Raw genomic sequence first — 24,675 nt, 5'->3', positions numbered from 1 at the left:
ATAGCCTTAGGCAGAATTAGGCTACAGAAAAGAATACAATATATTTTTTCTCTCCCGGCAGTAAAGACAGTAGATTCGTGTTTAAAATTAAATGAAAACTAAAGGTAGGCTATAACCTTATTATGCATATGACCATCCAGAGGAGGCTGGTGATCTGTCAAGAATGATGAAGATCGTAAGATACAGATGGTTTTATTGTTGCTGTCATTTTGCTGTTGCTGTTTTTATTGATGAGTCGGAGTGGCAAGGGCATTATAAAACTTCTCGCTCTTAGGCCTACTCATACACCGCGTTGAAATGGCGTAGCTGTCTAAATTCAAATCATATCATGCTAGGGGAGAAATCGTGGGACATCCATTATTTTGTTATTCAGCACCCATGGTCAAAAATATGTTCCCGCGCGCCTGCATTACGTTGAAAACAGATAAATGTGTTTACTCGAAGCACACATACAAATTCTGTATGTGCGCACTTACGTGACTATCCTACTTCAAGTATTAGCATACGCACAATAGATTTCTCTTCTTTAGCCTATAATGCATAGGCTACACTTTAAACAAAAAGCAGCTGTGACAGGCAGCGGCCCATATATTCTGCGTCATATATCTCGCATCTTGTGAACTCTAAGCCCCCACCCCTCACTCGACAACCACACGGAGATTCTGTAATGTGCGTGTATGTCGTTCACACATACGTCCGTATAAGGTCAGTATTAGGTCCGCAGGTTAGCATCATATCTGAATCATCCGAAGGGTAGGACCTCCGTTTGACAAACCTCCGCATGTACTCCGGAGGTTATATCTGAAAGCGCTTTAGGTCACCAAGGTACTGAAATGAAAGGCACTGGCCTCTTCTCTGCTTGTCCCACTTAATTCCTCCTAATTCTTCGATCATTTTACTGATGTGCTTTCAAAACATTTTTTAGTAGATGATATAGAATGTCCAACTGACAACACTGTGGACAGTCACTGATACTAAAATGAAAAGTTTTTTTTAATCGCCGGGGCCAAGCGAATGATAACATTTATAAGTGAAACTGTGGACTACTCCCAGAATACTGTAGGTGTTTGAGGGCATCAACAGCAAACACATGAGGGCGCTATACCTGTAGTTATAGTCTGAGTCAGACTATTTGACCTCAGGAGAACTTGTTTGTGCCCAAATTCGAATAGATACTGTTACAACGCTCTTAGTGAAACCCGATATGTTAAAGGAATGTCCTTGTCCTTTTGGAAAGTCCCCAAGTGTGTGAGCGCACTGATCTGAAGCACTCATTCTGTATGAAGGTTTCAGGGCTCTCTTTTAAAAGAGATGTCAAATGGGACTGTTAAAACAGAGCATAAATAAATCAAATGAATAGCCAAAAAAATATTATGAGTGGTAATGGGCTACTACTGGCTAATCCCAGAGATTATAAATAAATACACGGGTCAAAGGTGAGAGGGCAACGCATGATGTACTGAATGAAGAAAAATCTGAACTATATCTTTCTACTTCATCACTTTTTAATTTTAATAAATTAACTCGTTATTAAAATGATTGGGTAGATATGTGTATATCTGTTTATGGTGTTATCTTTCAGTGGTAGGTCAGAAAAGAAGAGGTGATGAAAGATACAGATACAGTAGTTCTGCATTGTTTTTGTTCAGTAGCTTATGCTGCCATCTACAGGCTTCAGACAGATAAGGTCCGGTGGCGTCATGGTGCTCCAGTTTTGAAGCTACTAATCCAATTTTGGTGTGAGTGGACCACAAAGTGTGTGTGTGTGTGTGTGTGTGTGTGTGTGTGTGTGTGTGTGTGTGTGTGTGTGTGTGTGTGTGTGTCTTTTCTACAAGAACAACTAACAAGTTTTAACAGAAAACTCAGATTTAAGCAATTGTACAAAATCTTTAATGCAACCACAAGTTAAAAGTTTTAGACATTTGAAAACATAATTAAAAAAAGTTTTGTTTAATAAATTCTAGCCTAGAAGCAACAGCAGTCAATTAAAAGTATTTATAAAACATTACAATACAAAGAAAGAAGAAAAAGATCATAGAACAAATTATAAAGAAGACTTTTTTTTTTGCTTCTGCAGCATTTGCAATAGCCACAGGGTTTGGAGGCACCCAAGCTCACTGTGGGTAAGCTCACAGGCATCCCCAGTGCAACTAGCTGCACATCATTCACTTGCGCTAGAGACGCCATGACACCTCACCCACCCCACAATAGCATGTAAACAAGCAAAACACTGCCATCCCTTTTAAAGAAAAAAATTAAAGCTAAGATTTCTCCTGTGCCCACTGCAAAAAAAAGAATGTGCACTCTCTCTCTCTCAGGCATTTTATTTCTCAAGTTAATGAAAAAGCACAAGATTACACATGTCCATTGTCAAGATCTTGTACTCTTCTCTAGTGCCAAAAAGTTAACAAACAGAATAACTTGTCGTATGACCAAGGATATTCTTCCCGGACTTGTCGTATTTATTGCGTTTTTGTTCGAATCATCAGTCCAAGTAGACATCATGTGAAAGCGGTGTGCTCAGCACGGTTGAAGTGCCATCTCACTCTAGCCCAGTGAAACAGAGTCCTGTGCTGACGTGTAGCTGCTCTGCTGCCCATGGCTCACACACAGCTGACCAGTAGCTATGACGGCATCTCCCAACATCTATGGAGGGCCTGTTCAGACAAGACACACACAATAATCAGATTATTTTTGTCATTGCAAATACTGTATTCATGTTATCTTTTGTCTCGTGGCAAATCTTGAGCAAACTATAGTGATATAGTATAGTCAACATTAATGATGTAAAATCAAATTGGGATGCTCTTTTAAAGTAACATCTGGACTCACTTTGCCTCAGTGTTTTTCTTGATGCTTTCTAAGCTCCTCTGGACCAGCGAACATCTTTTGGCAAATAGTGCAGACAGACTGTGAGTGGACATTGCTGGCCACCTGTGCGGAGTCTGGATAGCCTGCCAGGTGGTCCTGAGGATGATGCCTCGTTGGCGTCTCCTTTCCAGGGTGCAAATTGATCACAGATGGCCGAGTGCCCTTCGAACCAGGCCGGGGTGACGCTCTGTCTGGATCTGGGCTTGCTGTTGGCCTACGATGATAGCCTGGCGTCATGGACAATGCCGGGCCCTGATCTGAAGGGCCTTTCAGAACCCTTGTTTTTGATGCAGTTGATGAAGGTATGCGTGGGGGTGGAGCTGTATGCTGTCGTTTATGTGAGGTGAGTGGTGCTGGGCTTGGACGCTCCTCTGCCAGATCTCTCCTTGGTAAAGGAAATGCTGCGCACTCCCCCTGTTGCACATGACCTGTGTCTGAGGTGTCACTTGGTGCTGTCTGTGTGGCCTGGTCCTCCCTCGTTGAGCCGGTCTGAGAGGGGGTCCTCTCCACTGTCTTGGCCCCACTGCCATCATCGCCCCTGGGCTGAGGCAGGCCTGAGCTCCAGCTCTCCAGAGGAGGCACAGACAGCTGCTGGATGCAGTGGTACAGCGAGGGGTAGTCCACGTACTTGAACTTGGGCACCCTCTCCTTGGGGCTAGCTGGCGTGAGTCCAGGAGAGGGTCTACCCCTGTCCCTGTCCAGGCCCATGCGGCAGCCGGCCAGCCAGCTCTCCAGCGGTGGCACACTCAGCTGCTGGATGCACTGGTGCAGTGAGGGGAAGTCCACATACTGGAACCGGGGAACCTTGCAGGGAATGCCGGACCCCTCGTCGCGCTTCGTGATCCGGTCGGGCGTGGAACTCACGGCGTTGCTCTGCTCCCGGGCACGGATCCTTCGTCGCTCCCGCTCTGATTGGATGGTTGTTGGTGTGAACTTTGACCCTCTACTCCCTGGCAGAGAGCAGTGACTCTTATCGTCCATGACCAAACACTGAGACAGTCAGTTCCTACAAAAAAATATATTGAGAGTTGTTAAAGCTTTTGAACCCATTTGTAAAGTGGTTATACCACAAATAGATAAACCAGTGCCTTAAAGTGAAATATATTGCCTGTCTAATAAAGGGAATTATTTTACAAACAAATCCATCTTTTTTGTACAGATAACTTGCTGTGCACTCAAGACTGTGCAATCTCTGTCGAAAGAAAGAAGAATTGCTCTAGTGTTTTCCAACAGACCTCCTCCTCCACTAAGCAAGTGCATAATATGACGGACCAGAATGGCCACTGAACGTATTCCTGTGAGGATTTCCCTCCGTGAGAGAGCGAAACGAGGCGATAGCCTAGGGTGGGTTTGGCCTCTCAGCGGGGCCATAATGGCTTGTTGATAATAAGTGGGAAACTGAGCTGAGTTTGAGATGCTGGGAGCTGCTCCCGCAACCCTGTGTCAGGGATATAAATAGGGTTGCAGGTATGAAGTGAGTGAGGAAAGTAGGTCAGAGCCCAACTGATCGCATTCATCAGAGGCCCCAAAAACAAAATATCTGTCACACACTCAAACAACCAATGATTTAGAAACACGTGACAAATAAAATGAAAGAACATCTGAAAATCCCTCACCCCAAAAGCCAGATCTGTGTTGATCTAGCATGTTGAAAATGCAATGAATGAATTGAAAGAATATTTGTGATAACAAGTTTAGTTGTTTTAATGTTAAGCCTCTTTACTCTTTTGGCCAAGGGTTAAAAAAAAGTTCTAAATGTATTTCAATATTTGATTAGGATTTGTGTCAACATTGTGAGTAGCTAGCTCAAACTTAAATGCAAACATCAGTTGGACTGAACATCCCTTGTTGAAAAAATAGGTCACTTTATATCTTTTATTGACATATTTTGTTCAAATAACTGGTGGTGGACATTAGAAGGACTGAACTTTTCTTCAACATGTAACGCCAACATATAAAATAAAGTTATCATTCAATGGTAGTGTAGGTTATAAACAATGGCTATTAGTGGGTCATGGCTTTTAATTTTATTGAATCTTCTGAAGACTGCCTGACAGAGTTAAAAACACCCACAAGAACTAACCCTGGAACCGCGCCGAGCTGTGAGGAGGGGAGGGGGGAAACTGCTCTACATTTATACTCGTTGTGTTGTGTATGAGGAATTGGGTCACGCGCGGTGGCCTACATTTCGAGGGTTTGTTGTCTTCGCTTTTCCCTCCCCACATTTATTTCGGCTGGCCCCGCCCTCGATGCTCGAACTGTGCGCTAGTAATGAGGATACTGCGACCAGCTCGCAGTAGGTTATTCTGTCAAGTGAACCACTATAGAATCTAAATATTCAAAACTATATAATACTCAAACAAATCGTTTAAAAAACATTTTAACACCTGATTAATGTCTGTCACTGTCTGTCAAGCCTAGTCTGGACAAGTTGAGCCACAGGACCCTTTACGCACACGAACAGTCAATATTTACATAATGTATAACATCCTACAATTGATTATGTTACACTAAGACTCCTTGTTTAAAATGTCAACTTATTAGCTGAACAATTTACCTACACAGAAAATCACTCATACGGAATAATAAAATATAACTATATCAACTACAGCATCATGTAAACTTACGTTTCCTAAAATTTTATAAAATAACCTTCCATCACGTCACATTCTGTGTTCAGAAACATTACCTTACGTTATCGTTGTTCCTGGAAGTCCGCGGTGCACGTGATGGTTCTTGTCACTGTTGGTGATATGCTCCGCATCATGTGAGATTCAAGTGCGAATAGTTAGGGTTAAATCAACTAGTGATACGCCACACGCTTTCATCTAAGCACTGAACTGGTGAATAAAGTAAACGTGAACACGAAAAAAATGTGATAAGGCGCCTGGTTTCTTTACAATCTTCAGACTACTGAAATTATGTTTTACAGAGATAGCAACATCATTTCATTTTGACACTAGTTACTGATCTACTTGCATAAGGAACAGTTGCTTGGTGTGTTAAATGTGGTTTAGCCCTGAAAGCCGCTACTCTTAAGTGTGACGGACTGGAGCAAAGGCCAATGGTAATATGGTCACGTTTCACAGCACTCTAATAAAATCCGCCTCCTCGGTGCACAATAGTCCAATCATTGAGCTATCAGTGGGCATATGGGTGGAGCGTCCCTGCCCTACTTCGCTGGATGCGATTCAGGTCGTTTGTAGTTTATCCTACATATCTTATGGATCACGACCAATCCACAGCACATTAATCAATTGTAGCCCAAATAACAAAGGTGGCAACGTTGGGAAGATTTTAGTGCACTCAGACATTACCACAGGATAGCCTAATTAGAAATAACCTTTATTGTATGTACAGTATCTCACTACAACTGATTTAACATCCCTACCCCTAGTGACATCACCCAAATACTTCATCACATCCCCTGTTTCTTTATACATAATCCACTTGTGACTTACTATGGAGGAGGGTGGGGACAGCCTAGGATTGGAGTCACTGTTCATCCCTCTAACTTCATTGTAACCTAGATGTTGGTTGGTGACATATTGTGCTCAGGGCTGTCAACTCTTGAGCTCAGCTTGGAGTGAGACCAATAACGTGCATGCTAACCTGTATTTGGCATAGGGCCTTAGTAGGTCACTAGACATCAGACCAGGGGTCTTCAACCTTTTTCAGCTCAAGGACCCTTTGGCTGAGAGAGACACTGAGCACGGACTGACTAACTGTAATTCAAGTACAGTATGCAACCGAACGGACAGCATAGGGAGAGACATTCTACAAATGTTCATCCTAAAAAGATGGTGTGGGTGATTGACCTTATTCAGAGATCATGAAATCATGTATACTTTCTGCTGAATTGTTATCTTCCTCCATACAATGCATAATACTTACTCCTCTATTCTGTATCGGCGAATCAAGTGAACAGCTGATACATTTTGGCCTGCACTATTAAGGGAAACAAATTAAACACTATAAACTATATATTTTCTAAAAACATATAACCTCTAGATGACAACACCAGTTAAAACATTTCCCATCTTCCTCCATGCCATGCACAATACTGTACATTGCCCTCTATTCTGTCTAGGCAATTCCAGTGTAAAGCAGATACATTTTGGCCTATACTGTCTAGGGAAAACAAATTAAACACCCTAAACTATATATTTTCTGAAAGCATATACCCTCTAGATGAGATATAACACCATTTAAAACATTTCCCATCTTCCTCCATGCCATGCATAATACATTGTCCTCTTTTATTTATAGGTGAATCTGGTGTAAAGCGGATATATTTTGGCATGTACAGTCAAGGGAGAACAAATTAAACACCCTAAACTATATATTTACTAAAAGCATATACCCTCTAGATGAGATACAATACCAGTTAAGACATGTCTCATCTTCCTCCATGCCATGGACATGGTACATATTCCTGATTGATTGTATGAAAAATGCATTGATTGTAATATAGGCCTGAACAAGGTAGAGCATTTCAAAATGTTCAATGTTAACATTTAAAATCATATTATTGTTTAATTTCACCATCATTTGACCTCAAATTTACCACTGTAGGCTGAATAGTAATTGAGATATAGCCATTCTAACCTTTTGGCAGCCATTGAAAATGACCCCTTTTTCAAGGTCAGATTTTACTAGATTTTTAGTATGTTATTTAGCATATCCAACAGTACCAGAATCCATAAAAAAAAAAACATTTGTATAATTTTTTTTTACGTTGAACCCTATATTGGCCTGCCTAAAGCACCGAATGTCATTCTTAACAGTTACTAATAAAATTACTAATACAATTAGGTATTGTGACGGTTCTAATTTCAGGGTATTGCGATACTTTTGTAGTATTGGTGCACCGTGCAACACTAGTCAAAGGAGAACAAACATGTTTAGTTTGTGGAGAGACAGCAGATACAAGGAAAGTCTAGGCGCTCACCCTTATGATGTTAAGTGCACCAGTGCGACCCAGGAAAAATTTTAGTCGCACCCTTAAAAATGTTGGTTGCATGTGCGACCACATTTGACGTACTCTAGAACCCTGTTGATGCAAAATAAGAGCCTACCTAATGAGAGGTCTGACCCTGGTGACTGGCACAGATTCTGGGACATATGGAGGTCATGTGTTTTGACGCAATATAGCTAAATGGTGCAAATGTTCCCACAGTGATCACATGATTGCATGATAACTCTAAGGTAGCCTATATGTTATTTTAGGAATGAATAGAAAGCATCTTTTCTATGTTCTAATTATGTTTATTTAGCCTATAGGATGTTTTTTATTTTTGGAAGAGGGAAAAAAATGCTTCAGATAAAATAATAATGGGGGGACCCCCTGCAGTACCTCCACTGACCCCCTAGGGTGTGTGTGTGAGAGAGAAAGAGAGAGTGTTTGACAGGGACAGGGAGAGAGACAGAGAAACAAAGAATTACATTAAGGAGGGTAAATTGTCTATACATTTGCAGGGTCACCTGCAGAGCATTTATCAGGACCTATATCTGGCTCACCACTTCACTGCCCCTTACTTGGTAGGACCCTAAACTCTCATCTTATCTTGACCTCTTGTGAAGGCCCTTCTCTCTGTGGTTTCTCTCCTGCAGTATAAATCTGCTTGAGTCTGTCTCTCTCTAGAAAAAAGTCTGAATAATTAGTCTATTGGTGTTATTTGTTTATATATATCAATATATAAACGAGTGTGATAATATAATGTTCCTGAATTAAAAAAAAAATAATCTAATTCTAAATCATCTTGCCATGTATAAAACTATGGTAACTGTGACACATCAAAAACAGCTGTGGAATCAAACTGATGATTTATTTGGGCTAATGTGTGTTTATGGGGAAGAAGATATGTTTGGGCAGTTGCAGTAACTGGAACTTTGGAACTTTACAGACAAGACACAAACAGAAGCCAACACCTGATTTTGTCAGGCCCTGATCGGGCAGATCCAAACTTAACTGTACAGCATTCAATAGTAGCTTCATTAGGGGGAGCGGGGTAGACACTGGGTGAAACATTTGACTCAAAGCTCTTTGTCAGTAAGCATCCCTTTTCAGAATTATGGGTGCTGTTGGATGCTTAGTTGTAGTCAATGTGTTATTTCATTTCTGTCCTTCAGCACGAGTTTGTGTTATTGCCATGATTATTTGTTTATTTCTTTTCTTTGAAGTAAATCAATAAAGAAGCAAATATTTACTAAACCAAAACTTTTATTTACACAAGCACAAGAATGAAACAATTTCAGTTTTAAACGGGAGTATAGTTGACACCAATCCAACTTCACTTTTATTTATTTATTTACCGTTAAATAGAAAATGCCCTTGACTATGGGACCAATGAAGAGTCTGCATCAGTAACATGCAGGTCATTCCAGAGGCCCTTGCTCAGTCTCCTGTGATGCAAAGGCTGTGCTGATGGTGCTCTACACTACAGGACAGATCTCCAGTTTCTCCACTGGAGGATATCAAAGAGTTCAACACAGCGTTGAATCGTATTGTGACACAGTTTACTGGCAACTGTGCATCACATCATTCTGCCAATATAACAAAAAAAACAGTGTTTTCCATTCTTTTGCTTTTTTACAAAAACAAAGCCATGTTTACATATATAAATACAATAAAGAAACCCATCTATAGACTTGATGAAGAAGCATGCTCAACAGACACAATAAACACAAGAGAGGATAGAGTAAACTGCATTAAATGACCTTTCTCTGCAGAAACACTTGTTTTTAAAGTTTCGCAACTGTCTCGTTATGATTTTAAAATTAACACAGATTGTATTTACACATTTTTGGTAATCAGGTATGAATTGTGATTCCATGGTATACAGATAAGTTAACCTGTACAATCATTGTTGAGATCCAGTGTCAAACTCCCGAGGACATTACATTAAGGAAGGTGATGTTCAAACAACTGCATTCCAGAGGATGTTTGTGTGCACATGTATTAGGAACTTAAAAGTGTAGAGGATTATGGTTTGATTGGCAGATTTGGTTCATCCTGTCAATGTTCATATTGTAGGGGCTTAAATATGAGGGAGCAGAAAATTAATACTACTGGTCCACGGCTAACTATTTCTACAATTTCATTTGGAGATACTAGTAAGCCTTTAAGAGAACAATACATATTTCAGTATATACTTAAATGCACATAGAATGGAATATAGCCTACACTTGTTAACTTTATAACCTGTTGTTTTCTAGAAAGCACCTTTTTGGTCATTTGATGGAGGATATTTCTATGTCAGGACTATAGAATTTTGCTTGATGCAGAACTTGTATTTATCGTGCAAATGTATGCACCCAGTTGCAATTCATTTTGCTGTCCTGTGCTCACTGGAGGAGGTTGTCTCGTGTCTAGCAAAATGCAGTGGATCGTCTTTCAGATGTCTTTGTGTAATCTCTATGAAACTCATGTGTCCGTGCTCCTCAGAGTCCTGGCAAGTTACCTGGCTGAGCAGTGTGTAAAACCTTTCTCTCAGCCATTGCTAGAGGTGAAATTCGGGGGTTGGTGTCTGCGGTTGACTTTCACTCTTTTTTTTTTGTGCGTCGAAAGAAAGAGAGAAAAAAAGATCAGTCACAGGCCAGGGCAGCGGAGGGCCATGTCAGCAAAGCCCCATTAGCCCCTTCACCAGCTGCCTCTTCTGTCCTACTTTCCCACTAGCGGTCACTTAAGGAGGGAGGGCACCACCACCTGGACAAGTAGAGCAGGACAAGAGCTCAAACAGGTATTCTCTCTGGACCAATCAGATGTCACTGTGCAATTTTGAATTGTTGTCAGTGCATGTTGTGTATCTCTTGGCCTTTAGATGGTGTGTATGTCCAAACTGCTCTGCATTCATCCATAGAGTTAAAGGAGGTAAAGGAGAGTATGGAAAGAGTTTAATTACCCAGCTGGAGTTTAGCCCATATTCTTTTGTCGGTCCAGGAGCCTCTGTTTTCTATCTGGCGGAACTTCATCGAGGCTGATTCCGTGGTTACTAGCCCTAGATATACAGGAGCAAATGGGAGGGTTACAGGGTACTCTGCTGTTGATGCAAAGTGAGCTGAAGTTCATAAACACAAATAGAACATGTTTCTGAGGTTAATGAGGGATACATCTCTTTCTTCATATCTACTCGTCTCATTCCGAGAAAGGTTTTTTTTTTGTTGAACAGTTATGGAATATCAGTTTTAAAAATGTCAAGTTTATGAGGTTTCTACAGTTAGAAGCTTCATTTTGGAAACCTTTATACACAAAGAACCTTTTACCCGCAACAAGGACAATGTTTAAGCATTCTCACAAAGCTGAACTGCATTCCAGATCAATCTTTGTGGGGAGAGACAAAGGACTCTTTCATCCCCTAAATTAATTCCTGAGCACAGTGTCCCTGATTCCTAAAAGGTACTTACCCTGGAGTAAGGTCTGGAGGCCTGGGCAAGGGCTTGGTGAAATCTTCTCTACCCATCAGCCAGAATGTCTCTTCAGCACCTTTCCCCTGAAGGAGGAAATCAGAGGAGAACAGGGGGTCAGGGGATTAAAAGGAGAGAGAGAGAGAGAGAGAAAGAGAGAGAGAAAGAAATGGAGAAGTGTGTTTCTGCATATCGTGGCCATACCTTCAGTTCTGTCCTGCCTCTGCTGTCTATTTTATAGCCCACATCCATTTTTCTGAGGATGTCAACTGTGCTCCTGTTGACATGGATTCTGTAAGCTAAAGCGATCAAAAGCAAAGAAAACAAACAATTTGTTTAATTTCATTCACATCACTCATGGTAACATACCACACAAATTTACTGAATCAAATAAACCATATTCTCTCTAACCGCCCCCCACCCACCCACCCATCCCATTAACAGAGGGAGTGGGTAATCAGTAGGAGTTAAGCTTTGTTGTTACAGACTCTGTCATCGTAAGCCTGCTACAAGGAAATGAAACAGGTCATGGTCCAGTTGTCCAGGATTTTGTAGACTGGTGTGATAGGTCCTTTCTACAGATGAACATTTCCAAAACAAAAAATATGTGTATAGACTTTAGGAAACTCCCCAGGGCTAAGGAAATCATCAGAATAAAGGGTCAGGCAGTGGAGTGTGTCAATAAATATAAATACCTTGGGACCATCATTGATGATACATTTTGAGGCAAACTGTGAGACTAGCAGAGGCGTATCAAGCTTTTTAAAAGTGTGGGGGTTGAGGGATAGGAAAATGAAACAATCTGGCCAAATTATAAATAACTCCCTACAGGGACGTTGTAAGTATTATCTGAGAGGGGTGCGGACTATATTGGTGTCCGGGAGTTTCTCCCCCGAAAAAAAATTGAAATTCTGATTGCTAAAAACACCATTTTAATGCAGTTTGGGAGGGACAGAAGAAGCAGCGCCCCTCATATGTGTGGCTCATGTGACATGTAGGCCTACATGATCTACCTGCTATCACTTCACTATTTGACACTACCCTACATGGAGACATATCTCATGTTATAAATCAAGAAATAATTTCAGAAATTATGTTTTGTGCATATGGGTAGCAGGCTACAATAAATTGCCTAACAGACAGCAGCCTAATTTCGAGGTATCACTAATACCTATTAAATACATGTAAAGGACACAGAACTGTAAGCTTAAATTCAAAAACGTTTGAAGTCTACCCAAACATATGCAAAGGGAATATAAATAAATTGTGTTGCATATAGCCAGCTTAATTAATGTCAATTTAAAGATTATGATTAGCAGTTTCTATGCATTTTTCCATTGATAGTTACAGGAAGCCACGTTGTTGTTTAAACTATTGTTGCTTCTAGCCCACGTTACCTCCAGTTTTACTTGCTGCAGGGACGCACACATTGCATGAGCGATCATATTTGAGTTCTACATCCGAGATAGAACGCTTGTGTCTTGACGCCGCCGTTTGTAAGATCAGATCAAATAAGACGTTCTAAATGGAACGCGATGTAATTAAGCTGTTCCTTTCCAAGCGTCTTGGAGACGTACTGTATGTGTGCTGACTGGGCTATGTCTATATAGTTGATGACACCAAATGAGCAGACGTGTGAAGCACCGGGCATAACTTAATTTCGCGGCTACGTGGAGCAGTAGTAGGTTAATTGTTGCGGAGGCCCATAGTTTGAGAAAAGCTGCAGATCATAGGCAGAGAAAGCATAATGCTCTGAGAACAGTAGCCAAAGGTTTTCCTGCAGAAACGTGCCTTGGTGCACGCACCTCGCTTTCACTTTGACTCCCTGCATTGTGACAAAAACTGTCAGTCAGACAGTGAATTTTGGTTTACTAAATTAGCATAATGCGGTAACAATTATCATTTCAATTCTATCCTATCTGAAATCTGGTCACTGCAGACGTTACAATGCAGCAGCAGCATAGCCTTAAAAAAGACGCACACTTTGAATTTGATCAGAGCGGCTCTGGTTCTTCACCTAACTTGATGTGATTGGCTGGATGACCGTTCAATCAAATTAACAGACCTATTTGTGTCTCTGTGTGTGCGTTAGATACGGTTCCAACTCTTTACGGGAGCGTTTATTTCCATATTTTACTTTCAATTTAATCTGACAAAAAGTGTGGGGGATAGAATCGTGTTCCAGCAAAACTGTGTACGTTATAACACCCACATCCCCCACGCTTGCTACGCGCCTGGAGACTAGGGGAACCAGCGTCTATACTGTCTGAGGAAACTGTCCTCCTTCCACATGGACAGAAAGATGCTCACCATGTTCTACCGCTGCTTCATTGAATCAGTCATCTCTTTTAGCCTGGTGTCTTGGCTCAGCAACCTACCCCTAAAAAATAAGAACTCCCTGAACCAAATTGTAAGGTGGGGTAGTAGGCTGATTGGAGAGCCACTGCTGAACCTGGAATCCCTACACAGTAGGCAGCTACAGAGGCTAGTTGGGTCTGTCCTAGAGGATGGATCCCACCCACTATATGGTGAATTTCAGCCTCTCCCATCAGGCCGCAGTTACAAAATGCCTGTTTGTAAAACTAAAAGATACAGTTTTGTTCCCTCAGTTATTAGAATGTTAAATAGCACTTAGGCTACTGTTAGACTAGTCTACACACTAACTTATTGACTGCACAGCCCTCTTAATCTTAATGTATTTATTTATTTAATCTGGTTTAGCTCTTGTATCTGCTATGATGACTTTTATTTTGCATTCTTATCTACTGAATTTTGATACTAATAATATTCATTTATAATTTTTTATCTATATTCCTAGGTCTAGAACACTGTTGTCACTGTTATGTCACTGTTTTCTGTCAATGTTGTTTAATGTCATCTATGTGTATGTGTAAGAAACCCACTCTTTTGACCTGCAACCAAATCTACCCTTGGGTACAAATAAAGTTACCTTACCTTACCTTACAGCATTTCAACACTAGATGGTAGTGTACTACAGACATCTTGTGTATCAGGAAGTTGCTTCAAATTTAGGTAGCCTATACTTGTGAAGTTTCTCTTTAGGTAAATTCATAATAATTTAAACAGAAACTCCACCTGTACCTTGTAAATAACCCATAACTTCTGAAAGTTAAAGACAAGCTCTCTCTTTCTCTTTTGAATGCATGTTTAATCATGATGTTTTAATAATGATGTCCCTGTTTCTTAGAAATCGTTGAAGCCTTGTTTATTTTTGTTTTAAACCAACAATTAAGTCCAACATCTTAAGGCTATTCAATGTTGTTTGAGAATGAGGTAAAATGATAGCAGAGTCTTAGAGGACACTGGACATTAAACCCTGAGTTGTCTCACTAAGTCTACTGATAGCCTTAAAGGCTTATTGATCGCTCTTCACCTTAAAGCTCTCTGAGCCTGTTCACTACCATGCACTCAGACACATTTATGCTTGACCTTTCCATTGACACGCACACAGACACACACGCAAACATACAGTTTGGCATACTCTGAATATACACAAAGCTGGATAAATAGAAATATGAGCTTATCACACGCTGTGGCTATAAAATGTAAATAAAATTCTCTAATTCTCTAATTAAATATTACATTATTTTTCATGATGCTATGCCATTTTTCATTCATATGTCAAAAGTTAGCTATCCTGTCAATAAAAGAAGAATAAATTGTGCTTATTTTTCAAGTTGTATTAGATCAATTTAAATTTGTATCGCATTGGCACTCCCATATATGGTCAAATCATACAAATCATCTGTATAGGCTTATACATAGATACAGTATTTATATAAATATTGAGTGTGATTTGGTTGTATACTTACACAACCCCGTGGATTCCATTCGAGAAGCTGTGTTGACAGTGTCCCCGAATAGACAGTACCTAGGCATTGTAAGGCCCACTACCCCTGCCACGACAGGGCCTAAGAAAAAAATAAAGCACACATACATATTTTTACATGTTGTACTTTCACAGGTAGCATTCTAGCATTCATGCACAGATAGCATTCATACATGTCATTCTTCCTTAGATTGATATAGTGCACTTTCACACAATATGACCAGCTTGAATAGCTTGTAAAAATAAGGGGCAGTAGTGGCCTACTGGTTAGGGCTTCGGGCTTGGAACCAAAGGGTTGCCGGCTCGATCCCTGACCAGTGGGAATGGCTGAAGTGCCTTTGAGCAAGACACCTAACCCCTCACTGCTCCCCAAGCGCCGCTGTAGCAAGGCAGCTCACTGCTCCGCGTTAGTGTGTGCTTTACCTCACTGTGTGTTCACTGTGTGCTCTGTGTGTTCACTAATTCACGGATGGGATAAATGCAGAGACCAAGTTCCTTGTATACAAAAGTATTCTTGGACAATAAACATTACAAATAGTATTGTAAAAGATTGCTCAGATAGATCTTTGTCCATTGTCTTAGATAATAGTAATTAAGAGTAATTAAGACTACACTAAATCTATACTATAACCCTACAGTTTAAGGTAGTCAAGTCAAGTCATATTTATTTATATAGCACACTTAAACGCAATGCAATTGACCCAAGGTGCTCACAGAAATAAAACAAAAACAGTAATAAAAACAAAAATATAAGTGACAAAAAATAAATAAATATACAAAAATAGTAATGATAATGATAAACTGATTATGATTGTAGAAAAAAGAAGATACAGTTTCTAAACTACTACTACTATAGGCATAGAGCAAAATGTACAGTAAAGTTAAAGATGGCAGTTAATATAATGCTGAAAAGAAATATAAATAATTTTAATATATAAATAAATAAACAAACAATAATATAGTATAGTAGAGTATATTCAAAGGGATGGATGGACATAAATGAAGGTGAATGTTCCAGAAACGGAAATTGGTTTGTGTGACCAGGCTGACACGTCCTTGAGACAGCGGGACAAAAGGGACGGAGGCCTGTAATTGGATAAGAGGGCCTAACCGGATGATCGGAATATGCCTTAGGTTGACATCTCACTTGTTCTTGGAATGCATACCCAGCACCAAGAATCAAGTACTAATAAAGCAAGAGCAAGCAGTCACGGGCTATCAATGTAAAAATAAAACTCGATAGTGAGTAGACTCCATACACGAAATCATACTTGTCACCTGTTATCTCTGCCATCTGCAATTGTACTAACTGGCTATGTTGGATTTTTGCAGACATTACTCTACTGTGTGCTGATTCAGGAGGTCCCGTTCCTATTTGTGCCCTTATATCTCTGAAAGGAATTGCATATGGGAATCTGCAAGTGTTTGTGTGTGAGCTTATTTCTCATCAAATGTATTTAGCGTCATGAAAGGATTTGAATCTGTTACACTTTTGGTCAGATTCAGCTCACAACTCATCATACTCCTTTCGTTATACATTCAGTGTGCGCTCAAAAAAGAAAAAGACTTCAGTCTAAACAATTGAAGCCAATCACTACATTGCAAGAGTGCTATTTGATTGGCTGCCACTGCTCTGCTCAAATATCGACAACTTTTTGGCAGAATTGCAGACAGCACCTTTAAAGTTACATTAGAGACCTGACTGACCTGTATGGAGGCCAATGCGAATCTTGACCTTAACTTCAGGCATGTGCCTCATTCTGAAGGCCCCCATAACGTGCAGGATATCCAGAGACATGTTGGACACTTCAGCTGCGTGCCGGCTCCCATTGCGGTTCGGTACACCTGACGCCACCATGTAGGCATCTCCAATGGTTTCCACCTGAGGGAACATCAAAGCAAAAGCACCCTAAGAAAAAGCCTTCCATTTTGTTTTAACACACATTCATACCTCAAAATTCTCTATTGACACCCCAACACTCTTAAGTATTTCACAGACTACAGTACTTAACTACTTTTATCACTGAAAACACCCCTAGCGGTTTCATTGCACACATTTTTACACTCGGTCCTGACGACTGAGAGTTGGTCACCTTGTATACGTCATGCTGGCCAATGATGGCGTCGAAGCACGTGTAGAGGTCATTGAGTAGGTCGACCACTTCGATGGGCTCACTGATGGCCGAGATGGTGGTGAAGCCCACAATGTCGCTGAAGTAAAGTGTCACTTCGGCAAAGTGCTCCGGTTTCACAGGCTTCCCCGTCTTCAGCGCCTGAGCTACAGATCTGATACAGAGGAACAGCACATGAGCAGAGAGGAGTGGAGGAGGAGAGGGACAAACATAACGAAAGAGGGAGAAACCTAATTTCAAGGGCTGGTCAGGACAGGTTTGAATGAAAGCCTAAAGTGCCAAGCACATGGACCAATAATTGTTCTCATTGCAGGACAAATATCTATAAATGATGAATATGTGTATACTGTATCTAAATATAAGCATGTGCCTTCAGACTCCATTAGGGGAATTCCAGTTAGGGTCCCAAGTGTCAGTCGTGATGGAAGCAAGAGTGCCATGTTGGATGTAATGTCAGAATGAGATGTGAGTTTGATGGACTCACTTGGGTAACATCTGAGCCAGGAGTGTGTCTGTTTTCTCTCTCTCCACCTCCAGCTCCTCTGTCCTTTCTCGGATCAGGTCCTCCAGGTTAGAGGAGTACTGCTCCAACATGCGCAGCATGGAGTCGATGATGTTGGTCTTCTTCCCTTTGCTCACGCTCTTAAACTGCAAAATGAGGTGGACGGGGAGTGCATGAGTTAGTGCAATGCACGGTGGTATGTGAGCCAATGTGTGAGGGAGAAATTGGATAGGCAGGATGAAAAGCTGTAGATCTGGAGAGCTTCTTAGCTGAAGGGGCATGAACAGGTCGGCAAAAATCTTCAGAAAAACCAAGGCACTCGTTTATAGGCAAAAAAGGTTAAAAATGCCTTTATTTCAATGGGTAAAATCTCCATGTTAATGTATTGGGTGGAGTGCTTTACCTGCCGAAAGATCTCCTCAAATGTCAGCCTCTTCTCTGGCTCCTCACTCCAGCACTGCTTCATAATCTGGATGATCTCCAGAGGGGCCTCGTCCAGGGACACCTCAGGCCGACAAAGCGGAGGGGGGGACTTCACTTTGCTGATAATTTCTGTTAGTTAGAAAAGAAGTATTGGTAATTGTTCTACCACTGAGGTGAAATTCCATAGAATGTTTGAGAAGGATAGAAGGAATGCAGGATGTTCTTTGGACTTCACTACATGTGAAAACAAATCCCTCACACAACTCTTTGTCTCATTCCTATCTTTCATTCATGAATGATTTTTTTCTTTTTCCACACTACCACTCTATCTCTCCGGGTCTACTCCCTAGTTACCTTTGGGAGGCATGTCGAGCATGCAGAAAGGGGCGCAGCGTGAGATCACTTCCTGCATGATGATGGCAAAGCCATAAACATCTCCCGGGAAAGTGCCAAATTGCAAGCTTGGGTCTCGCAGAATCTCTGGTGCAGTCCACAATTGATCTGTTATAACAAGAGGTTGGACAAGAGGAACTATCAGTATCAGCAACCAGGGAACCAGTTATGCTCTACATTTGAATTATTTAGCAGCCCACAGAGATTGAACCCATGACTTCGGGGATTTTGGCAGCTTATTCTATCACATTATAGGTTACACACTATAGGTGCTTTCCAGACAGACCGAGAGTCAGTGTTGTTGCAGTAAAGTCATTAAAGCTGCTGCAAGTGCTGTGTTTAGCCATCTGCCTTGTTCTGAGTCTCTTGCTTACCCTCTGGTGCTTCTTCATCCAGCAAGATGCCTTGGCTTTTGAGGATCTCTCCGAAGCCGTAGTCCGTGACTTTAAGCACAAAGCGCCCGTCCACTACACAGTTCCGAGACTTCAGACGCCCGTGGAGAATGCCCCTGTTGTGCAGATACTTCATCCCCTGTAGAAATGACAACAGGGTGTGACAAACAAAGGGGTAGAAAAAGAAAAGATATGGAGCCAGTTCAAAGGTGCTCTCTCTCTCTCTCTCTCTCTCTCTCTCTCTCTCTCTCTCTCTGTATCAATCTCTTACCCTGATTAGGTCCAACAGTAAGGAGGACTTGAACATCCAGTCCAGGCGCATCTCCTCGCTGTTGATGAGGTCTTCTAGGCTTCCCCTGGTACAGTGCTCTGTGACGATGCCAAAGATCCCAGAATCGAAGAAGAGCCCAAGGAATAGATTCAAATTCTCATGCCTCATGTCTCGATACTAAAACCAGAAACACAGGGCAGCTAAGGCAAAGGTAAAGAACAAAATGATCAATTCTTCAGTAATAGTACAGACATATCTAAACTAACACATAGAACATACCTTTATAAACATTGTCTGAGTGGAATCACTAACAGAAGACACTGATTCCGCATTTGGACACTTTTTCAACCACACCCAGTCACCCTAGAATGGAGAAAAAACACTTTTTTGAAAAGCTTAAAACAATTTTGTCTCTCACTCTCTGTCTTTTTTGACAAAGCATCAACATCCCATCACACATCATATTTATTAAAGTGCATTCTACTCCTCACTTAGTCACTTACATCTATCTTCCTGATAACAACACAACTTTTTGTTAGTAACATTTGTTTTTGTCTTCATAAGGATCAGATCAGTCAAGGACAGTCAGTGATAATACAAAACTAGAATTTAGAGTTTCTAATTTATTTCATTCAACCAACAAATCTCTAACTTACACACGCACAGAAAAATAGACACTTGCCTACCTCAAAGACAGCCACATTGGAGCTGTTCGGAGTGGAGGTGATGTAGCTTCGACCGGACACAGAGTGCCGAGGCGTCTTCACATCCAGCTGACTGTCCTCATTCAGTTTCTGCTCAAGGAGGACATGGAGAGAGAGTGAGGCGACGTGACTCGACTCATACAGGTTATTTCGAGACATGTTCATCAATTCACTATGCATGAGTGGAAATGCATGAAATATTGTGAATGTGTCAAATCAAGTCACTTTTATTTGTGTGACCCTAAGTGCTTTCCTGTCAAAGCAAATGGATTTACAATTAAAAAAAATACACATGAATCAAAAGAATTTGGAGGAAAAGAACAAATGTTCAGTGTGTATTTGGTGTGTAATGCACACGTGTTATGTATGTTATACTGGATGTGGATGTGGTGGAGTCGAGAGAGAGACAGAGAGAGAGAGAGAGAGAGACTGACCCTTCGGCTGAGCTGTGTGTTGATGAAGACCAGGTCATCGAGGTTGAGAACTATCTTTCCTCCACCACCACCACCAAAACTGAAGCCTAACAGACTCCCTCTCCTGTAAAAATAAAAATACATGCATACATATCCCATGAGCCACATGTGCTACAGTAGTAGTACATACAAACACATCCTCAATGGCTTTTCACATGGGATTTAGAGTAAGGTATCAAAAATGTTATCAAACAATCCTTTAGGAGTTGTTTAGTTGCACAGTGTAGGTGCCTTCCTTACTTGATAAAGATATAGGCTGCTCCACCGACGGCAACCAGGAAAAGGAACAAGAAGAAAAGTGCTGCTCCACTGATGCCTGGTGAAGAAGGAGAGAGAGACATCAGTGTCACGTCTTTCATCCTAGACACACGCAGACACACACACACACACACGCACACACGCACACACACACACACACACACACACACACACACACACACACACACACACACACACACACACACACATACTCACACTCAGGGGCGTTGGACTGTGGGGGAAAAGTGGGACTGATTACTAGGGCCCCAAGGGGGAAGAGGGCCCTTGAAAAGTCTGGAACACACACACATACACACACACACACACACACACACACACACAGGTATCTTACCTCCTGTGCAGGCAATGTAGGGACTGAACCAGCAGTTGGAGTCGCTGCTCGGGGTGGAGCCGGCAAAGTGGATGGAGCGGCCCAGGTACTTGAGGCCACCGAACCTGCCGACGGTGTGCGCAGCCTCCAGGATGTGTGTGGAGTGGAGCTTGCCGCCAAGGCCAGTGCTGTCCAGCACCACATACTTCACCTGCATGCCCTCGCCTTCCGTGTCACTGTACACTGGCTGGTTGAAGCCGTCAAATTCGAAACCGCCCTCGCCCTCGGGCAGCGTAGTGCCCCCTACCCAGTGTCCAGTGGCCGCCCGCTGCTGCTCCACCGCCATGGCGGTGTAGTACAGCATGTTGTAGATGGTGCCGAAGAACGGAGAAACCTGGTGGGAAACAACGGTTCAGCTGATGAAAAGTCCAAAACTTGCAATTCCTGTAAATAACTTCAAATCAGCCCTCTGTCGTGAGTATTTCTGATAATCTGTATATTTATTTTTAAAGAGTGTTTATTATTCATGATTCAACACAATATGTTGCATAAAAGCATCTTTAACTGAAATATTCCAGTGCAACACAGCAGTGATTATTTGTCACTTCTTATTGCAATAAGAGAGCCAGTTTCTCCACCAGGGTTTATCTATGTTACTTTTTAACATTTGCTTGCTATGCAATCAATCATAAAAACCATGGAGCGATAGAGTATACATGTGGCAGATAACAGTCTAATCTGACTGTTTTGTAACATAGTTGTGACACAGTGACACATATTTTTCACTTTTAGTTTTTCTCATAATACCTGAAATAACTAAAAGTAACAATAATGAGTAATCAACTGAATCAACTCAAATGTTATAATCAGTAATCAACTGAATCAACTCAATGTAAACTACTTCTGCAACTGTAAACATAACTAAAATGGAACCAAAAAGGGAACACTGAGTTAAAAAAAACTAATGAAAATGTCCAAACTATACCAACTCTGCTCTTCATGTATGCCTTAAAGAAATAATTTCAAAATGACAACAATTACACAACCCAAGACCCTTCCCTTGACCCACAATAACTATCAGTGGCCTCAAGTTGTCCCTGACATGTTGTAACTGTAACTCACCTGTTCAGGTGGGGTGCTTGTCCGGATCTCGAATTTCTCCTGGGCCTCTTTGAATGCCTCAAAGAATGAGTTCTCTCCCTGGTCGATGGTCACGGTGAGTACTCCGTCATAGGCGCGCCGTAGCTTGTTGTCGTTGACGAGTATAGGGTACTCTGCATTCTTATACGGCAGAGAGTAGAGCAGGGTGTCGTAGGGGATGAAAATGTAGCCTCGTTCAATCATCCTCATGTCCAGGGCTGTGGTCAGCAGCTTGTACTGAGCATCCCCACCGATCAGTACTGAGTGCATGCACATGATGATCACTGGGTAAAGAGAGAGAGAGAGAGAAAGAGAGAGAGAGAGAGAGAGAGAAATAAAGAGAGAGAGAGAAAGAAAGGAAAACAATACATACATAAGAGTTTGTCAATGCTCTTACCATTTGATGAGTCTTGTGGAAGCAGGAAACTGATAGACATTGACCTGCTGAAGTGACTGTTTTTGTGAAAGGTGACACTGCTTTTTATTAGATTGCTTAAATGTGTGTGAAAAATTTATGGTGTAAAGCAGACAGACAACAAGATGACATAACAGTCCATCTGTATTTTGGTCTCTTTTCTGTATTTTCGTGTCCACTCAGGCACACATACCTTTGGAGTGATCGGAGTCGCGGATCTTACTCAGTGCTCTTCGCGGGCCCTCCTCGTCCAACTCCATGATGGACACCGTGCCGACTGGCAGGCCGAGGGCGCGCAGCGACGACGCCAGCTCGTACCCGGTCGCCTCCCAGAGATCCGCCTCCTCGGCGATGATGCTGACGTGCGCCCACTTGAAGAAGCGCAGCACGGAGAAGAGCACACGCGACGGCAGTGGCATGGGTCGCAGGAAGCTGGGGAACATGCCGTCGTTCATGTCCGGCTTCAGGCAGCCCCACGACAGGATGCCCTTGTCCCAGTTTTTGGCCAGCAATGCGGCAGACGAGCAGTAGCCAGGGTTGGCCGGGCCCAGGAAGGCCGCACCGTAGCTCTCCAGCTCGGCGAATCGAGCCAGTGCCCTCGAGGTCTGGCAGTCCTCGTTGACCAGCGCGTAGTCGTACCAGTAGCCCTTGCTCAGATGGGGATTCTTGTTGATGCGGCTCATGGCCAGGCGGGCGGCCAGGTCGGGCAGGGCCTTGGAGTACATGGGGTCGCACGTCCACGGCCCCACCAGTGCGATCTTGAACGTGGAGCCCCAGGCCTCACAGGGCAGGTAGCAGACCATCATCAATGGCACCAGCAGCCAGGAGCCCCATGAGCTGTGGCGCCGGATGACCGTGGTAGCCGGATAGGTGTCGTTTGTGTTGGCGGTTCCCTCCACTTTTGGTCTGCCAGACCTGTAGCGTTTGGTTTGGTGCCTCCATGACCTGTGCGCCCCTCTGGAGGGGTGTTCTGGTTGCCATCGTGGATGGTTCGAGAGACTGAACAAGCAGCCAGAGTCTGTTTGCGGTGCCATTCAGCTCCTATGGTTGCTGGTGAACAATACGGAGAAAGAGGCGATGGGAGGGCAGTGGTGGTGGGGGTGAGGCAGGTGAGTAGGGGCCCTGGGATATGGAACAAAGGAGAGTTTGACCAGCTGCCCGGTGACAAGCACCCTGATATAGTCTTTGGCTGTCAACCTTGGACACTCTTAGGGGTACAATCCCAAAGGCATCATAGAGTCTACCATTCCCCCAGCCATCGCTACAGAAACCGTCAGAGAGGGACACACAGGAAGTGAGACCAGGGGAAGGGAAAAGTGGTGAAGGGCAAAAAGAGAAAAAAAGACAAACAAAGTTATTGTCAATCAAAGTGCACAACATGACTTTTTAAGAATCTAAAGATGTCGTGTGAAGACATCATGATTGCCAGTGTACAGAGCAAGAACCGCTAAACCCATGAACGCCTGAGTCAGATTGACTCTGAGGGAGGCCAAAAGCCCATCTGCCACCCATTCAAACATCCATGTCAACACACCCAAACATCTCTGACACATCCTGATGCCTGAGGGCACTGAACCAACAGACCAATAAAAGGAGGATTAAAAGGAGAAATCCAAACAGATTTGCCCCCAAACTTGGAAGTGTGGTAACAACTTCTTTGTTGAATCAGGTGATTGTCTCGGTCCCATCTGTCGATGCCCACGGTAGCGGTGGCGGGAATGGTGGCGGTGCCGTAGGTATGGCGCCAGTACACATACCTGTGCCAGGTTCCCTTCCCCCGCTAGCTGGCTCCCAAAGAGTACATGTGGAAAGCTGATTAGCGAGTCTTAGCATATTGAGTCTATAACCCCAGTCTCACCCAGGCTTACTGCCTGATAACGTGAGAAGAAATCTTTTCTAAAATTCACTTTCAGGTATTGTAGGTCATTGGAACTAGAAAGACTTCTGCCCACTGTCCGTTTCACTTGCAATATTAAATCTATTGTAAACTATGTTTCGTTTCGTTATGTTACATTTCCTTAGACGTTCATCAACCTATCCTCATCAGGTTTTTTCATGTGTTGTAAGTCTGACATGAATTTTTGTCGCCCTATAGGCCTACTGTTGATAACACC

General features: G+C 42.4%; 2 protein-coding genes across 3 annotated transcripts; both read right to left on the bottom strand.

Moving 5' to 3' along the window:
- Nucleotides 1–1,867: 1,867 nt before the first annotated feature.
- On the bottom strand, nucleotides 1,868–5,883 carry LOC143111539 (uncharacterized). Of its 2 annotated transcripts, none has more exons than XM_076273781.1 (3): nucleotides 5,561–5,883; nucleotides 2,833–3,877; nucleotides 1,868–2,657 (listed from the first exon to the last, which is right to left on the bottom strand). In XM_076273781.1, the coding sequence occupies exon 2, from the start codon at nucleotides 3,850–3,852 to the stop codon at nucleotides 2,839–2,841; it is 1,014 nt and encodes a 337-aa protein (XP_076129896.1). In that variant the 5' UTR covers nucleotides 3,853–3,877; nucleotides 5,561–5,883; the 3' UTR covers nucleotides 1,868–2,657; nucleotides 2,833–2,838. The 2 variants fall into 2 exon arrangements, with proteins under 2 accessions (XP_076129896.1, XP_076129897.1); XM_076273782.1 differs by having other exon boundaries at nucleotides 5,566–5,883.
- Nucleotides 5,884–10,786: 4,903 nt separating this feature from the next.
- On the bottom strand, nucleotides 10,787–23,595 carry gucy2d (guanylate cyclase 2D, retinal). Its single transcript, XM_076273800.1, has 18 exons — nucleotides 22,755–23,595; nucleotides 22,129–22,430; nucleotides 21,028–21,400; nucleotides 20,658–20,733; nucleotides 20,379–20,481; nucleotides 19,927–20,034; nucleotides 19,520–19,603; nucleotides 19,241–19,417; nucleotides 18,952–19,108; nucleotides 18,539–18,685; nucleotides 18,165–18,313; nucleotides 17,744–17,907; nucleotides 17,221–17,413; nucleotides 16,835–17,009; nucleotides 15,111–15,209; nucleotides 11,482–11,576; nucleotides 11,278–11,363; nucleotides 10,787–10,871 (listed from the first exon to the last, which is right to left on the bottom strand). Exons 1-18 carry the CDS (start codon nucleotides 23,593–23,595, stop codon nucleotides 10,787–10,789), a joined length of 3,414 nt encoding a protein of 1,137 aa, XP_076129915.1.
- Nucleotides 23,596–24,675: the final 1,080 nt, after the last annotated feature.

This window comes from Alosa pseudoharengus, unplaced genomic scaffold, assembly GCF_046254945.1.
Source record: "Alosa pseudoharengus isolate Yale_2024_CS ecotype anadromous, Long Island Sound unplaced genomic scaffold, YU_APseudo_1.1 YU_APseudo_1.1_scf_8, whole genome shotgun sequence".
NCBI classification, from domain to species: Eukaryota; Metazoa; Chordata; class Actinopteri; order Clupeiformes; family Clupeidae; genus Alosa; species Alosa pseudoharengus.
This window is presented reverse-complemented; position numbering and strand designations above follow the sequence as displayed.

Coding starts and splice junctions, on each gene's coding strand:
- gucy2d (XM_076273800.1), bottom strand. CDS start 23,595: ATGGCACCGCAAACAGACTCTGGCTGCTTGTTCAGTCTCTCGAACCAT. Junction 22,431..22,754: donor CGACTCCGATCACTCCAAAG/GTATGTGTGCCT, acceptor CTCTTTACCCAG/TGATCATCATGTGCATGCAC. Junction 18,314..18,538: donor GCTCGACATGCCTCCCAAAG/GTAACTAGGGAG, acceptor TCTAACTAACAG/AAATTATCAGCAAAGTGAAG.
- LOC143111539 (XM_076273781.1), bottom strand. CDS start 3,852: ATGGACGATAAGAGTCACTGCTCTCTGCCAGGGAGTAGAGGGTCAAAG.